This window comes from Daucus carota, chromosome 5 (assembly GCF_001625215.2).
Source record: "Daucus carota subsp. sativus chromosome 5, DH1 v3.0, whole genome shotgun sequence".
NCBI lineage: Eukaryota > Viridiplantae > Streptophyta > Magnoliopsida > Apiales > Apiaceae > Daucus > Daucus carota.
In genome coordinates, this window is record NC_030385.2 from 28,160,297 (window position 1) to 28,178,413 (window position 18,117).

At 31.6% G+C, this 18,117-nt stretch overlaps 2 protein-coding genes across 24 annotated transcripts; one reads left to right on the forward strand and one right to left on the reverse strand.

Annotated features, from left to right (window-relative positions):
* The first annotated feature begins 7,921 nt into the window (after positions 1-7,921).
* LOC108221514 (ABC transporter I family member 17) lies at positions 7,922-12,687 on the forward strand. Of its 23 annotated transcripts, none has more exons than XR_010292128.1 (9): positions 7,924-8,273; positions 8,370-8,405; positions 8,803-8,921; positions 9,013-10,072; positions 10,165-10,224; positions 10,852-11,424; positions 11,503-11,808; positions 12,196-12,297; positions 12,369-12,687. XR_010292128.1 is itself a non-coding variant. In XM_064093560.1 (9 exons), the coding sequence occupies exons 3-5, from the start codon at positions 8,877-8,879 to the stop codon at positions 9,304-9,306; spliced, it is 255 nt and encodes an 84-aa protein (XP_063949630.1). In that variant the 5' UTR covers positions 7,938-8,273; positions 8,370-8,405; positions 8,803-8,876; the 3' UTR covers positions 9,307-9,311; positions 9,557-9,603; positions 10,030-10,072; positions 10,165-10,224; positions 10,852-11,151. The 23 variants fall into 23 exon arrangements, 5 of the variants coding, with proteins under 5 accessions (XP_063949627.1, XP_063949630.1, XP_063949628.1 ...); XR_010292130.1 differs by having other exon boundaries at positions 7,926-8,273; positions 11,503-11,605; XR_010292125.1 differs by having other exon boundaries at positions 7,927-8,273; positions 11,503-11,605; positions 11,754-11,808; positions 12,196-12,687.
* A 1,941-nt stretch (positions 12,688-14,628) lies between these two features.
* LOC108222158 (protein S40-4) lies at positions 14,629-15,066 on the reverse strand. Its single transcript, XM_017396064.2, has one exon. It carries the CDS (start codon positions 15,064-15,066, stop codon positions 14,629-14,631), a length of 438 nt encoding a protein of 145 aa, XP_017251553.2.
* Positions 15,067-18,117: the final 3,051 nt, after the last annotated feature.

Here is an 18,117-nt window from a genome sequence, read left to right on the forward strand (position 1 = left end):
AATACTTTTTTTATGTAATACTTATTTTTTATATCTGAAATAGTTTATATATTGTTCTTTTTATTTTTTTAGGTTTCGTATATTAATATAACATTTAACTTATTAAATTGTAGAAAAGTATTATTACACAGAAGATAGAAATCACATAATTATAATAACGTAAGAGTTATGAAAAATAAAAACAGATATTTTTTATTTAAACAGTGTGTTTATTAAATTTATTAAGTACTTACACATATCACTGAAAAATTCAAAATCATTTGTTTTATCTAATTCTCAATTTTTTTATTTAATCTTATTTATATGTTTTAATATTTTATTGTGACTATTTAGTATTTTCTTTTTAAAATACAATAATCCATATTTCTTTTAGATATGTTTTCATATATACAAATCAATGTTTAATTATTATCACCTAAATATATATATAGACTCATGATCAAATAAAAACCACTCTTAAAATAAAAACTAGAAACCAATACAAGTTAGTGATATTTTCAATACAATTTAGTGATATTCTCTTTAGGATTTAGTGATTTGTGTTGCATGAATTAGTGAAAAGTTGCAGAAACCGCCCATAATCTCCATACATGTTCCAAAAACTGCTCAAATCTCCAGATCTGTTCACGTTTTCGATTCAGATGGTGGTGACGATGGTGGAGATGGTGGAGGTGAAGGTGGAGATGGAGGAAGGATGATTGTAACGAAGGTGTGGGCGGCTTGAAGTAGGGGGTTGGAGCGTTGCCAGAATAGTGGTGGCTCCGCCTTTGAAGTTGAGCCGAGATGGAGAAAGAAGTATGAACGAAGCTGAAGCAGGTTGAAGCAGCTACAGGCGGACCCATAGCTTTGGCTATGGGTTCCCGGGCACCCACTCAACTTCCCGCCGAAATGTAATTATAAGGTAAATTTCGGTTAAAAATTAATTTAAAATTAGCGGGAACCCACTAAAATATTTTACCAAATTCATAATTTACTTTAATAATTCAGAAATCTTATTAATTATTAGGCGATTGTTGTTCGAAATTATTTAACATCTCGTATTTATTAAGATATTTGTATAAACATATTCCTTTTAGTTTCCGTTGTTCTTTAAATTAACATTTAATATTAATATCAAAAATTTAAATATTAATATTTAATTAAATATTTATTATTTATATTAATAAAATAAAACAAGGAACCCACTGAGAAAAAATTCTGGGTCCGCCACTGGAAGCAGCGACTAAGATGGGGTTGGTGAAGATGGAGTGAAGATTGTGTTGTTAGAGAAATAATGGAGATGGAGGGGGCGGGCGGCATAGAGGTGGTGGTGGTTATGGAGGAGGTGACGACGGAGGTGGTGGCAGTGACGGATGTGGAGGTGGGGTTGGTGAAGATGGAGGTGGAGATGGGGTTGTTTAAAAATTTAGTGGTATTTGCTTTAGAATTTAGTGATATTTCAGCTTGGTTTTTAGATTCTAGAATAAGGAGGTTTCTATTGGGGTATGACTCTATATATATATAACTATAAAGAATTTGGGGCCTCTTTGAGACTTGAGGGCCCTAAGGGACCGCTTAGTTGGCTTCACTGTTGAGCCCGCCCTGTCTTTACAGCCTGGACTAGACACAGTTATTGACTTATTGTGTTTCAATATAACAGCATGATTTACTTTTTGCATGAGATGTAAAAAACACTGAAATTTGTACTATACGGGCATATACTAATATTTTCCAGAAACAGGAGGAAAGAGTTCTCGTCCAACGTCGTATCATACGAGTGCAAATCTTCATGAGATGTTTTCGCTTCTATTTTTGCACAGAATTATAGAACCCTAGATTCTCGGCTGTAATTTGAGTCGGGTTGCTCCCGACCAGCAAGCTCGGACTTGTTTAAATAAAAAAGAAATTTTTGATGGTACACTCATAGAATTGGCTTTTCTCAATGGTACCATCGCATTTTTGACTTCTACCAGTGGTACTCTCGTACTTTTAATTTATGTACTTTTGATCTACTCTCTATTGATTTCAGACTATAAAACAAATTGTATATTTGAAATCTTTGCCAAAACTTACATAAAATAGACCCTTAACTCATGTAAAACAGAGTCAAAATGAGTGAGATATTAATGACAAAGTTTGGTTATGAAGTTTGAATATATCTCACTCATTTTGACTCTGTTTTACATGATTTAAGGGTCTATTTTATGTAACTTTTCGCAAAGATTTCAAATATACAATTTGTTTTACAATTTGAAATCAATAGAGTAGATAAAAAGTACACGAGGGTACCATAGAGAGTAAATTAAAAGTACGAGCGTACCATCGGTAGAAGTCAAAAATGCGATGGTACCATTGAAAAAAGCCAATTCTACGAAGGTACCATCAAGAATTTACCTAAATAAAAACCAAGCTTGCTTGAATTGTATACGTGTCGAACTCGAAAAAGATTTCATATTCGTTTAGTTAAACGAGTCAGCTCGGCTCGACTCGATTTTTGAACCGAATTCGTGTAGAGATTTAACTTGATTAAGTGTAAATTAAACGGGCCGACTCGATCAACTTACTAAAATTCGACTTGTTTAGCTAAATGAGCCGACTTGACTCGACTCGACTCGACTCGTGAAATTAAATGAATTGAATTTGGACGGAGATTTTGACTCGATTTAGTTAAACGAGCATTGCTTGACACGATTAACTCAATTTAAATTACGATCAGCCCAAAACTAGACTTGCTAGGCCCAATTACAGCCCTGCTAAACTCCATCCGGACAGAGCTGTACAATTGCAGCGATTTTAAAGCACGGAGCCTTTGAGTCCATTTTGCATAAATTTGCTAGTACTAGTATATCTGGCCCGTGCTTCGCACACGGGTAATGTTTGTTGTTTTCATATTTTTATAATTGATAATTTATCTGTACACATCCAATAATCAGGTTTTTATTGTGTATTGTTACGTGTCTCTTTTTCTAATTCCTAGTTGCACAATTGTATGGAATATACATACCATAGTCGGGTTATTAAAAGATGATCCAAATCTTTTTGGGAATTCATCAAAGAGAAAAGCTAACTTATAAAAAGAGTGAATTCAATGACTTCTTATTTCAAAAATTGTAAATCTGAGTAGTCTAACCAAATGAAACTTTTTGACAAACACCAATAAGTTAACTAATATCTATTGCGTAGAGATCAATAATAGGAACCGAAATTACTTGTGTTCTTATCCGGCATTACCAGCATTACTGTTATTTCTATTCGACAAAGCAATATTTTTATTTTACCAATATTTAAATATAGCTTATATTTAAAACCTAATGTTTATTTGACCATACCTGTTAAATTTATATGCTATAAACTCCTCGCAGAAGGAGAGGTAAAAAGTGGAGACATTGGGTGTTTGTTAACTTGACCTATATATGACCAAATTTAGACAAATGTATTAGCTTTACGATATTAAAACTGCAGCCAGCGCACATGTCTCATATTTCATTTAACTAACCAGATAAGCTTAATGATGCATAATGTGGAGAGAGGTGCGACAAATAAGTAGATGTTGATGGGGTGTGTAGCTGAGTAACATCTGAATATGGCAAAAGAACGATGCAGTCCTGGAGAGCGTCACATCTGCCCTTATCAAGGCACTGGAGAACACGTTTCAACTTGTCCCTAGCCTAAACATCACCCGCATTCACTATAGCAGAGGTATGTTTAATTGTATAAAGATAGGCATTTACTTTAGCAGGTATTCCAGAATCTGGTAAAATAAGCAATAGCAAAGAGAGATCTTTTGTTCTCTTGTCACCAACTCTTTGACATCTAATTAAATGTAGAATATAGAATTCAAAATTTCCTTAATCTTAAGTACAACAGAATTAATAAGATCCAAATAACAAAAAAGAACCTTAGGGAATAATGTATATATTAGATTGGAAACTGAGATGCTTGTATAGGCCCATTGCACTTCTATTTGTTTATAGGAACATATTGCACTTGCCAAGCCTTTGAAATTAAAATCTTCGATGTTGGGTTCATTTTCATCAGGGGTACCCAAGTTAAACCTGAGATCAATAGGCATCAAAGTTTTCTAGCCACCTCTTTCCCTTTCCTATGTTTTGCTATGTGATATTCTGTATACATTTAAAAGATACTGATAGCCTTTCTTATAATCAGATTATATATAGTATGATTTCAGATTTGATTATAAAAAATAATCAGAGCGACAGTAGCTTAGCCACGGACTGCAACAGAAAATACAGGACACTATCCATTGACTTTGGTAACTATACTATTCTGGGAGGTTCCTAAACAACGTCTCTAAGGATTTGTGATCCTGTTTTTGTTACTACTGATTAGATTAAGAGGTACTTTGCATGGGAAGCAAAGATTAGATGTTTAAGTACATTAACCAAGACAACATATTGATTGATGCTGCACTACCAACCGTATGATCTGATCTCACTCGAGATCTCGCATATATTCCACTCATCAGACGGTTAATCATTAATATTATTTTAATCATCAATTTTGACTTTCCATGATGAATAACTATGATTTATTGTAATTATCAAATTATATTAGTTGTTACTAAAATTTAGTAATAAATTGTCCTCTTATAGCCGGCAAGCTGGTTGGCATGGTGACTGATCAGACTTTTTGATTAATAATATTATTATAATAATATTTATTCTACACACGATAAAGACATGCAAGTCACAGACAAAAGTTATACTCCCTCCGTCCCTTTTTACATGTCCACTTTGACTTTTGACCAGTCAAATTGACTTTATTTTGACTGAACTTTACATGTATCAGATAATTGAGAAAAATAATAAAAATTATATCAATAGAAAGTACATTTAGTGTATTTTAATACGCAACTTTCAGATTTTAAAAATAATGAGTAGATAATTTGTAATATTTAGTCAAAAATTGGTCAATTTGACTCCTCGAAATGCATAATGGACATGTAAAAGGGGACGGAGGGAGTAACAATTCATCAAGCTAAGATTATCTAAAGTCCTCTAGAATAAAGTTTCCTTTGAAGCATACATATAAAGACTCATTCTGTCTTCATATGAATCCAATTTAGATAATTTTAACTTCAAAATTACTAACTATCTTTCTTGAGGTTAAACAGGTACTATGTGAAGAATTTTGACAGGGTTCGCAAAATTCAGACTGAAGCAATGTATAAACTCTAACTTTATGCTAAGTGACATTAATAAAATCTTTAGTAAGCCTTTAAGTAATAATCAACATCTGGGTGCCTAGCAAAGGTAAAGATAACAACTCACATGCTACACACCAGATTTAATTTCGAAAAGAAGCTTTACATATTAATTAAGCATCTCAATTTTATGACATAAATGGTTACCTAGAGGGAATCTAATATATGCAAATCCAATTGTAGCTCAAACCACTAAACATAAAAGCTGCCTACAGTTAACAATCCACAGATGATCACAAATTTTTTATAGGCTACATATAATTCACCACCAGAACAACCTACATAAGGCAACTAAGATTATAGGCTACCTAAGATTAGATAGTGCAACTATAGTTTAATTTGACCATTAGAATATAGATGAAATAACCTGTAACTGCAGTTGGACTTTCAGTTTTTGGCCTGAGCTCTGTTTGGAATACAGACCCATGTCCTCTCCTTTGCATATTTTATTCCAGACCCATGGAATTATGTACACACCTGGTAGATGAAGTGCAGAAATCAGCCACAATTTTCAGGATGATTCAGGCGGCGTTACTTTTTTTAAATTTCTAAATCAGCCACAAAAGAAGTATGTCACATAAATTATGGTTGCAATTTCAAAACCATCACTCGATCAATAGCTTCTGCCAATGCCTTGGGCTGCACAGCCCAATCAAGAATAGTAATGCCGAACATCTCAGCTCGTAAAATGGAAGCTGCCATGACAAAATGCAAATTATTTGGATCACCAAGTAGTATACTGCTGTGGTTAGGAAACTTTTTAAACTTGTCCCTAGACTGAGCATCACCCGCATTCACTACAGCAGAGGAATATTTAATTGTATAAAGATAGGCATTTACTTCAGCAGGTATTCCATAATTTGGTAACATAAGCAAAGAGAGATCTTTTGTTCTCTTGAAAGCGGTCACTAACTCTTTGACATCTAATTAAATGTAGAATATAGAATTCAAAATTTCCTTAATCTTAAATACAACAGAATTAATAAGATCCAAATATGAGAGTTTTGAATAAACACCTAGAGCGAAGCAGGAGCTTGGGGTTGCTGCAGAGTGGTCTGGTCAATCAGCGTAACACAAATGCCATCATTTGTAAGAGCTTATTTCGGGCCGACTCGATCAACTTACTAAAATTCGACTTGTTTAGCTAAATGAGCCGACTCGACTCGACTCGACTCGACTCGTGAAATTAAATGAATTGAATTTGGACGGAGATTTTGACTCGATTTAGTTAAACGAGCATTGCTTGACACGATTAACTCAATTTAAATTACGATCAGCCCAAAACTAGACTTGCTAGGCCCAATTACAGCCCTGCTAGACTCCATCCGGACAGAGCTGTACAATTGCAGCGATTTTAAAGCACGGAGCCTTTGAGTCCATTTTGCATAAATTTGCTAGTATAATCTGCTCCGGGACTCAATATGTATGGTAAAGCCCAGAGCCCGGCTATTAAAAAGCTTAGCCCATTCAAATTGAAAGTCATAATGCTATCATGTCCAAAGTCCAAACCGATACTTTCCTGTCTCATGGCGGCTTACCAGGATCCCGCGGATAATCGTTTATTTTTCCTCCCTTAGTTGCATGCAGAGCTGTAAAATATCCGGGCTACCGGGTACCTCCATGCTCAAGTATCGTATCATAGTTTTAGCTTGTCCAGATTTGGGTCCGGAATCATTTTATTCGGATAATTTGGGTCCGGGATCATTTTATTCGGATATGAACTGACCCCGGATATTTGAGATCCGGATCTGAACCGAATATGATCTAGTATCGTATTTTCTATATTTTAACCGGGTAGTTTATGATCCATTAAATATGAGCCGAATATGATCCACTAACATTATATATCATTGTTATTTCAATTATTCGAATAATTATCATTTAGTCTATGTAAACATAATATTATAAATTATAATAATTTTAATTTTAAATTAAAATTTATATTTATATATTGGTATATATCATTTATTAAATATATATGGGGATAATAAGCATTATCACATTAAATAAACCATATTTTATGTAGATATAAACTTAAATAAGATATTAAAATTTTATAAAATGATGACTATTTAATTACAAATGTGATGGATTTAAAATTTATATGTATATTAGTTCGAATTGAATATGAACCGTGGATCATATTCGGGTATTCGGGTTATGAAAAATTATACCAGACCGAATCTGAACGGGTATAGGTGTGCTCATATCCGGGATCATATATTATACGAGCTTAATTTTTTCGCCAGATTTAGATCGTTTTCGAAACGGATGTGAGACATGTATCATATATTCGAGACGAATATTATAAGCCGAGACATCGGATAGTCTGTATCGATTTACAGCCGCAATTATATAGCAAATTATGTTAGGACCGTTTCAACAAGTTTAAAGGAGATATTTAAATTTTATAAGTAAAAATTATTACAAGTAGAAAGTAATTTTAATTTATATGTTTTGATAATATTTTGATATTTACTAAGTTATAAAATTTTTAATATATTTATTAAATATTTTAGATTATCTTTAAAAAAAATATTATATTTTTTTATAAAATCAAATTTAAAAAATAAATAAATTATTCTAATTTATAAGTCAGCTTAACAAATAAGATCAAAAGTTTATTATGATACATCTATGTATATCTATGTATATCTATGTATATAATAAATACTTTTGCCTCTTCTGCATAGTATTGTTAAGCAGCTTAGCTTCCACCCTTCAACTTCACTCTAATTACATTTCATGCCACTGCTTCTGCTATCTTCTCCCGCTGACACGTAACTCACGCACGTGCCTTTCATTTTTGAGTGTACTGCCTTTACATCTCCTCAAAGCTTGCCCAGCACACTGGATCCGAACTCAAACCAAGTTTTCTTTTGAAGAAAACCCATTGCCTGCTGCTGCTGTCCGTCATTACTTTTAAATTTTTGAACAATAGATTTTTAAATTTCAAATTTCACGCACCAATAATACATACACCTTTCACTCTTTCAGTGTTCACTCTTCGGGCTTCTCGCACAAGATGTGCACATTATTCAATGCCCGATTTCTGATTGCACTGATTTTGGTTTGTTGTAGCATAACTGTTTGATTAAAATCCTGTGAGAATTTATCTGTTTCTTCTGATTTCCATTAATCTTATTCGTATCTGTTTGTTTTGCAGTTTAAGATGTGTGAATTTGTTGAAATCATACACCAGGTATATCTGCATTTCTTATAATTTATTCTCGAGATCATTATGATCGATGATTGTTGGAATTTTCTTGATTTGATTTTTAATGCATATGTATTCTTTGATGGTTTGTGTAAGAGAAGCATCTTAAATATATACAAATGTACACTAATATTTTTGTTAGTTATGTATAAACTGAAGATTAAGGTCAATGAGTTTTTGCAGGGTCATCATTTATGGATTCTTCTTATTATTTTAGTTGCAGCTAAACTTTGTCCACAAACTGTTTGATGGTTTGTGCAAAAGAAATGGTTCGATAAATTTATTAATTATTTAATTGTAGTTGGTTAAGATTTTTTGTGCAGTAGTCTTGCTTGAAACTTTGTTTGCTGAAAGTATGCAAATATTTTAATCATCTTAACAGGCACGGTTGTTGATAATATACAATATGGACCACAATTGAGAGGAAAGAAGCTTAGTGACAGCGAGGTACATAAGATGCTTAAGCTTGCTGACCTTGAGACCTTGGCTAATGAACCAGAGGTACTTAAATACCAACAATTAAGTTTAAGTTTTATTTATCTAATATAGAATGTTTACCCTCTAGAGTTATTTTTAACATTTCCTTTGGCAGGTTTTGTTGTTGGATGAGCCCACAAGTGCATTGGATCCGATATCAACACCGAACATAGAGGATGTTTTAGTGAAGCTGAAGACAAACCAGGAAATGACTATTATTATGGTTTCTCATAGCATCAAACAGATCCAGAGAGTTGTGGATGTCAAATGGAATGGACTACATTGGAGTATTATCTCTTTCACTGCTAGAGTAGTCCTAAAACACGTTATAGGATTTTATGATTTGAATGTTTCTTGAAAATATTTCTCAGGATGTGGAGACAAAGAAATACTTATAACAGGACGATGACATAGGTATTTTTTATATATCGATGGCTTTAATTCTCTACGTATTTCTGGAATTTTTAAGTGTATGTTGTTAGTGGTTTGACGTTTTCTTGATTTGAGAGTGTTCTACTATGCAAGACCCTGTTTTTTCAGATTCATTAGACAATGATTATTTAGGTGGTATGTTTTTGTTCAAATTTTTTATTTTCTGGATTGCCATGCATACTTGCTATATCAGAGCATTACAAAGATTTAATGTTTAACTCTATCAGGTTATTCCAGTACTGATGATGATGAAGACTATAGTCCTGTAATAGCGGTCAGCACACTGTATACTTTTGAATTTATTACTCAGCATACTTAATCTTTAAGACTTCCTTCATTAGTGCAATTTCACTAACATTTTAACTTCTCACACTCCAAAGACCAGAGCAAATCGACTATGTTAAAAGTCATACCTAAGGAATGGACATCTTTTATATATACTCATTAACATATTTACATTCTATAGTAACTTTAGACAGTTTCTGCATCTTATTGAATGGTACAGTTCATTGTTATTATTATAGCCATCTTTGTTACTGGTAAGTAACTTTATGAGCTTCATGCTGAGAATGAAGGTTGTAATAAAATAGTAGGGTAAAACATTGTGCATTGCATTCTGTGTTGCTAAGGAAATTAGTTTTGACAGCTTCACATATAGATTAATTGGTATTGCTGCAAAACTTTTGTCGTCATGAACTAGGATGCTGCTGAGATTCATGAGTACTGATGGACAATTCTCAGAGGTTGAGTAGTTATTTTAGGAATTATACAATTTTTTTGATAGACTTCTGTTTTTTTAATGTTTATTAACCTTTAACTTAAATAAATCTATCAGGTTGGTGAAGCGAGAACAAAAATCCAGTGTGCAAAAATTGGACTTAAATATATCTACAAGGTTGGTTTATGTTTGTAGTACAAAACCTAATAGAATTCGAATGCATAAAGATGTTCTTATCCTTATTTAGCCTATAAAAGTTGGTGAATCGGAGAAACTGAAATGCACTCTCGATGGGGAACTAAAATTTGCACTAGATTGTTGTGGTATATAATAATGGAGCAGCTATATGAGAAGAAGAAGTGTGTCATTGATTTGGATATTGGAAAGAACAGAAAACTCCCTAAGCTAAAACACGATATATTAGCACTTGATTCCTGTTTTCCTATTGCAGAGGTTGCAATTCCTGAGAGTCAGAGAAAAGGATGATAACGGAAGCAAAGAACAGTTAGAGTTCATAAATTCAAAATAATTTGTATTAGCTGTTGATGAAGTATTCGGAATTTCTTAGGTCATTTTTAATTAATATCATTGCTGACTTCTTGCTGTATATAAAAAATGATTTATTATAGGTCTTTAGCTATTATAGACGTGTGATAACAAAATGTCCCTGCAAAAAGATTGTATTAGCTTGCTTGAGATCACGGCCAATGTAAATGTTTTCTGTGAACTTAATAAGTCACTCATCATATTTTGAATATGTTGTTCTAATAACTGTATTTTTTGTATCTGATTGTTGTTTTCCAGGCATCTAATATTAACGTGAACCAAGTAGAGAAGCCATGCTCTCCGGCACAATGTGCCATCCAAAATCGTTGTAATATTGTTGTACCAGGTCTTAAACACTCACATATATAGTTTTCACCATTTTTGCTGAGACTGTAACCCAAGAAATTTAAAGAAGTTGTAGATTTTTTCAAGCTAGGACCCAGCGTTATTTTTTGACAATTAACTGTTTGATTTAATATTTGAAATAATATTACGTTGTAATCTATGTATATAATAAATACTGCTGCCTCTTCTGCACAGTACTGTTATGGTGCTTAACTTTCACCCTTCAGCCTTCTTATAATTACAACTCCTGCCATTCCACCTGATACACTCCGCTGTCGACACGTAGCTTGAGCACGTGGGCCTCCAATTTTGCTGCCAGCTCACAGCAGGTAACACAGATTGTATAACCGAAGCCAACAGAAGATAGTAAAAAAGGTAACACATATTGAAGGAAATTATCAAATATAAAGGCTTTCAAGTAGTCCTGGCTGAAATTTCAGCTCTGCTACTTACTCATCCTACAATTTCAGATGCTGCAGTTGTTCCGTAAGTCTACTGATCCTAATTCATTCTATGTACTCAAACTGAATCAGGAAATGCTAATACTTTTCCATTTACTTTCAGCATGATCGATGAGAAAGCTGGAGAGGTGCCTGTAGCGTTTGTTATGAGATTAAATGGTTTCACCACCACTGAGGAAGAAATCAAGCAATTCGTCTCAAAATAGGTGAGAATCATCAACACTTCTATTTTTCAGAGGATGAAACAAGCTGTTTTTTTCCTTTTCCTTTTCCTTTTTTTTTTAATTTTAGATTATCTCCTGGAGGTTATTCCACATTGAATATTTTTGGTTAATGATTTCATCTGATTCTAAGCTAAGTTTGTCGACTTCGGTCTGGCAAAGGAAAGAAATGGAGGCTGCTATCTAAGGTGATAATATCTTACCTCTAAGTAATGGTTGTAAATGTATTATCTTTTCTTTGAGTACTTTGTGGAAGGCTGTCAGGCTTGCGAATTTGTAAGCCAGACTACCAGAGTCCAAATTCTCTATTCTGCTAACCAAGTAGTTTGCTGTTGATGTGATATGGATTCCTTAAAAGTACGAGAAAACCCATAATTGTACTTTGGACTATTCTGAAAATGAAATGCTTGAAACTGGAATGGAAATAATGCCTATGCGGAAAGTATGTTCCAACAAACTAATTGACGACTGAGGAAACTAGAGTAAAAAAATATAATAAAAGCAGGGAAGTGGAAGAGATTGCCATGTGGCAGAAGTTGTAGATTGCTTGAATATTACTACTTGCCCTTTTGCAGGTTCTCTACAAAGTCTATGCTATCCGGAAAGAATGTTGTAGAAGCTAATAGATTTGTCAAAGAACCAAGAAGCTTGAGTTTGAAACCTCCAAGCACAGGCCTGTATGTGTCTCCCTGATTTTCTTGGACTTATGCATTGTCTTTTAGTTTTCATATAAACTACTGTCTCGAAGGTTGGCGGAAACCAGTCAAAGAGTCACCATGTTAGTTTCTCAGAATACTCAACTCAGCAAGGCTCTCATAGCAAAAGAAAGGTAATTAAAGATTTACAAGAATGCAGAGCTTGGTCAGATGCAAATTCCAGCACTCTAATGACAAAATTAGAGTGTACAGAGAAAGAGAATGCTATATCTCCCGATATTGTATTAAATCTATAGAGAAACATCTTCCTGATACATAGTTGTGAAATAAAGAGAGACATAGCAGGACAATGTTCGTAGCAAGCCTTTTAACCATGAATATGATACTAAATGTATAACTTAAAAAGGTGAAGTTTATTGACTTTTAAAGCAGTGGGTATGAAGAAGATAGTTGTACAATTATTTTCTTTACCACCTGTGAATACTAATTAAAATCAGACACATAGTTCACAGAAGTCTTCTGTTTGCCTACCCAAAATAGTAAGAAACTACTACAGAGTACAAATTAAACAATATTAATTGTATTTTTCTAAATTGAATATATTTAAATATGACTTTATAGGTGTTAATAGATAGAAGTTGTTGAAACTAGAATTATATTTTTATTATAATAAAATTATATATACCATATATGATATATTTATTGACAGTGTCATATTTATAGCGTTAAATCAATTATGAAATGGATTATTAATGAAGTGTTTGATGAAATGCATTTATAATAAGGGTCTTTAGATCTTACAATGTTTTTTGCTTCATTCAGTTTTGGATAATTCAGTGGTTAAGAGAGGACGTCAGTTAACATCTCGAATAGAAACTATAAGCACTTTTTTTAGATAATCTAAATGGCTCATTGTATCTTATTATGATATATAAATAATATTCATTGTATAAATTTGCGATATATTAGCATTTTGTAAGAAATTGAATATTATCTTTATATTACACTTTCTAAATACAATTAATGTATTTTTATGAATTTTTTTTAAATTGAATATTTTTTAAATATGACTTTATAGGTGTTAGTAGATAGAAGTCGAGGTATCGCCGAAAGCGATGCCGAGAAGTTGTTGAAACTAAAATTATATTTTTGTTATAATAAAATTATATATACCACATGATAATATTTTGTGTTATCAATATTTATTAACAGTGTCATATTTATAGCGATACATCATTTATGAATGAATTATTAATGACGTGTTTGATGAAATGCATTTATAATAAGGGTCTTTAGATCTTAAAATCTTTTTTGCTTCATACAGTTTTGGATAACTTAGTGGTTAAGAGTTTATCCTTTGTCGTCCCTGTGTTCGATCCTGACTCACTCATGAATATCTTAGAAATTTTATTTTTGTTTATAGTTAACATCTCGAATAGAAGCTATAATTACTTTTTTTGGATAATCTAAATGACTCATTGTATCTTATTATGATATATAAACAATATTAATTGCATAAATTTGCGATATATTAGTATTTTGTAAAAAAATTGAATATTATCTTTATATTACACTTTTTAAATATAATTAATGTATTTTTATGAATTTATTTAAATTGAATTAATTTAAATATGTCTTTATATGTTATAGAAGTCGAGGTATCGCCGAAGGCGATGCCGAGAAGTTGTTGAAACTAATATATTTTTGTTATAATAAAGTTATATATATCACATGATAATCTTTTATGTTATCAATATTTATTGACAATGTCATACTTATAACAATAAATCATTTATGAAATGAATTATTAATGAGGTATTTGATGAAATGCATTTATGGTAAAGGTCTTTGGTTTTTTAAATCTTTTTTGCTTCAAGTTTTTAAACTGTTGAGTATGGTTGCATAACTTAGTGGTTAAGAGTTTATTTTCAATCATCCCAGATCTGGGTTCGACCTTTCTCACCCGCGAATATCTTAGAAACTATATTATGAATTCATATTCCACTTTCTATCTTATTTAAATGTTATTTGATGCTCAGTACAATCCAATTGCATTACAACGCTATATGGTGCTCAGTATAATCCAATTGCTAAATGTCCAAGTTGCTTACGCGGGCATCAATACTAGTATATATATGCAGCACAACTTTATGCAGAAATTGGGTCATAACATCCTATACATTGCTCTATCCAACTAAATAATATCACAACTTAAAATCATCAATCAAAAATTTTATTAATTTGAAAGTCACTGAAGTCGGTTAACATACTACACACATGAGCAATTCCTCGATGTTGGTTGAATCACGAGCTAGCGCATAAGCTTAAAAAATTAAACAAACCTGTTGATCATTAATCTTCAAAACCAGTGTGTTTCCAAACAGCATTTCTTACCATTCTCATATCTCTCCCTTTGAGAGTCCTTCCAATACCTTCATGCACAGAGCATGAAGCAGCCCTAGTCCTCGCTAAATACTCATGAGGTGGCACCCTCTCATCCTCGTTCTCATTCTCGTCTTCCTCGATCTCGCCCATTCGATTTTTATACTCACCGCGGAGAACTTTGGACCAGTCCATTACATTCACCGGCACTGACGTGGAAGTAACATCTCCTCTATGATCACCAGCATGATCATTCCTTGTCATGAATTTTTTAGCACCGAAAAATGGCCTTTTAGGCTCAACATGAGCTGAGTTCCACACGTCGGATTCGTCGAATTCAAAGTCATCCGAGACCGGACTGATCATTTTCTCTGATCCAAAGTAGAGATAGTTCTTCTTTGTTGCCATTGCAGACATAATGTGGAAAATGTTGATCACTTAGGATGAACAAGTTTTGTATTGAACAATTGTTTGACACGGTAGACTTGTAAAGCACGAGTCTTTGTATATATAATGATGTTTGGTCAAGTTGTGGATAAGCTCTGTCATCTTTCCTCTTCAATATTGTACAGCCTGAGAAGTTACAGTAGATACCATGGACAAGTAATTGTAGTCATTACTACGGTCTTATCCTCATAATTCACCATAATTAACATGAACAGAACTACCGGAGTTTTGACTGGCACAGCTATGTCCGCGAGCTTTTTACTATAAATATATGAGCGATGCTTTTACATTTGCGATTAAGCTAAAATTTATTTATTTTTACGTGAATTACTTTTTTTTCCCCTAAAAAAGAGATAACTTATCATTACGTCTTAGAATCATTTACCATTACATTCAGTAGTACATAATAATATAATATTTTTACGTGGTTGAGCTGCCGAGTGCCGACCAAACAAATCCATAACATACTTTAGATATTTTTTGATGATAAGGACAAATACGTGGACCAAGAAAGCTATATGCAATTACTCGGGCACGAACTTCTACCGGGTCCATTGCCATCACCATCCAATATGTTTATCAACTTTCTATTAGCTCCATCTTGGTACCAACTGTGATTGATATTAAACAAATATTAATGAACAGAACTAAAAATTAAAAGGAGAAACTTTTGTAATCATTTTTAATATCAAGAATATTTATATTCTATCTGTTAAGCAATCTGAAAACAAAACGGCTATTTGTTTAGCTCGATTTTTGTTTCACAATCAGGTTGTAGTTGTCAGTTTGGGGGTTTGTCCCGACTGTGTTCTTAAGTTCTATGTTTAATAAAATCTTATTGTTCGTCAAAAAAAAAAAGGAGATATATACAACTTGCTTATGAAAAAGAAGAATACTTAGGAATGAAATTAAGAGAGAATAAAATTAATTTTATATTTTTGATATGATGTTAATCACGGAAAATATTTATAATTTTCAATTCTTCGATCATTTCATTATTACTATTTAAATTAGAATTTTAATATACGTATTTTGGAAGAAATACTCATTCCATTTTAATATCATTTTTATATCATATTTTTCTACAATCTTTATCACAAGAAATTTAAACTCAATCATATTTGTTCATTAATATCTCATACTTTATTTTCTTTCATAAAACTTTTATAAAAATTTTCATTATAATATTCTTCATTCATCCCATTTTACCCAAATAAACACGGCCTTAGTCTTTCTATCTATTTAAACGTCACTTATTGCTTATTTAAAATAATTAACTTAAAACTCTTTCATAAATTATAATCATAATAACATGATTTAATTAAAAAAAACACATTTTGCAAATATTGATTTTAATTATATTATTGAAAACTTACGCAAATTCAAATTACCGTTTTATATAGACATAAAGAATATATAATAGACGCATCGTCTGCATGTAAAATATTTACTAAGAATTACCTATGACAAAGACCTAAAAAAAGAAAGATAATGCACATTTTCTCGGTGTTACAGATCATGACAAGATCACTCATTAGTCATTATTGTAAGATAATTGTTTTAGATTTATCATATATTAAAAAAAACATCAGCATAATTGTGGCCATTATTGAATCATGTTTATCCAAATATGAAAATACAATTAATTATGATGGTCCAGCTAGACATGAGTATAGCCGGATACTCAAACAGGTGTGTAATCGACTAAAACTGTTTGCGAGTTACTCCATCTTGACTCGTAAAATATTCGAATTTAATTCGGTAATAATAAAGTCGAGCTCGAACTATTTGAATGTTTTACCGAGCCGAGCTCGAGTTTCAAATTACTCGGCTCGTAAAGTTCGCGAGCCATATCGAGTCTCTTCTTTTTTTAATTTTTAACTATTAATACATTTTTACAAAAATAATTAATATTTTATTTATAATTTATATATGTAATCGAATCGAACTTGAGTAGAACCGATCATATTTCGAATTTTTGTCAATATATGGTGATCTGATTCGAGTTTTTGAAAAACCAATCAAACTATTTACGAACCGAGTTCGAAATTAAAGATGTTCGACTCGGTTCGGCTCGATAACACCCTAGACATAAATATGCGGTCTTTGATTTAGTTTGAGAGCATTTCGAAGGTCATTTTTATTTCAAAAACCAGTTAATCATAACTTTTACAAGTATAAATAATTTAAAAATATTTTACTCTAATGAAGTTTTCAATTTTTTATGATAATATTTGATGACTATTTTGAATTTGAAATATAATTAGGTGTTTAAAATATCGATTTTATTTGAAATTTAGAATTCTAAATCGAGAATTTGAATTTCAGAATTACAATTCCAAATTAGTTTGGTAAAAATAAAATTTCAAATTTTTTTTGCACAAATTGTCAAAACAAAACACAAATTATTATATAACTCTTCTTAATTCTAAGTTCTAACATTGCTTAATATATACAAGATAAACATCACATATCAATAATATTTCTCATTGCTAATGAATATATAAAATATGAAAAATATAATTTAAAATTAATATAAAAATATATTGTCATATATTTATATTTGTAAAAATTTAAAAATAGATGAAAACTTTTTTATTATTTACGCCACCAATCTATAATATAAAACTTAGGTTGTTAAGAGAAAATTGAATCAGTTTGTTGTATAATTTAATAAAATTTCAATTTATTATTATTAAAACACAAAAAAGTAATATTTAAAATAAAATATTAAATAATAAATTTTAAACTGTATACTCACCTATTACGAATTTATAAATTTAAAATATTACTCTTTCTGTCCCATTTTATATGACTTTTTCACTTTTTGCACAGGTAGGTAAAAGAAGTATTTGCACATATTATTTTTTCGTGATTTCTTTTTTTATTAAAATTTAAACTTTACACTTTTATATAAAATAAAAATTATGAAAAAATATTATATTTACATCCATCGAACACATCGAAGTACTCGGTGAACAAATCATATAAAATATAAGTAAGGAGTCGTTT

Excerpts from the sequence above, each read along its gene's own strand:
- LOC108221514 (XM_064093557.1), top strand. The coding sequence starts at position 8,877 with ATGCTTAAGCTTGCTGACCTTGAGACCTTGGCTAATGAACCAGAG. Across the intron at positions 8,922-9,012 it reads CCTTGGCTAATGAACCAGAG|GTTTTGTTGTTGGATGAGCC; the intron begins GTACTTAAATAC and ends TTCCTTTGGCAG. Across the intron at positions 9,185-9,268 it reads ATGGAATGGACTACATTGGA|GATGTGGAGACAAAGAAATA; the intron begins GTATTATCTCTT and ends AATATTTCTCAG.
- LOC108222158 (XM_017396064.2), bottom strand. The coding sequence starts at position 15,066 with ATGGCAACAAAGAAGAACTATCTCTACTTTGGATCAGAGAAAATGATC.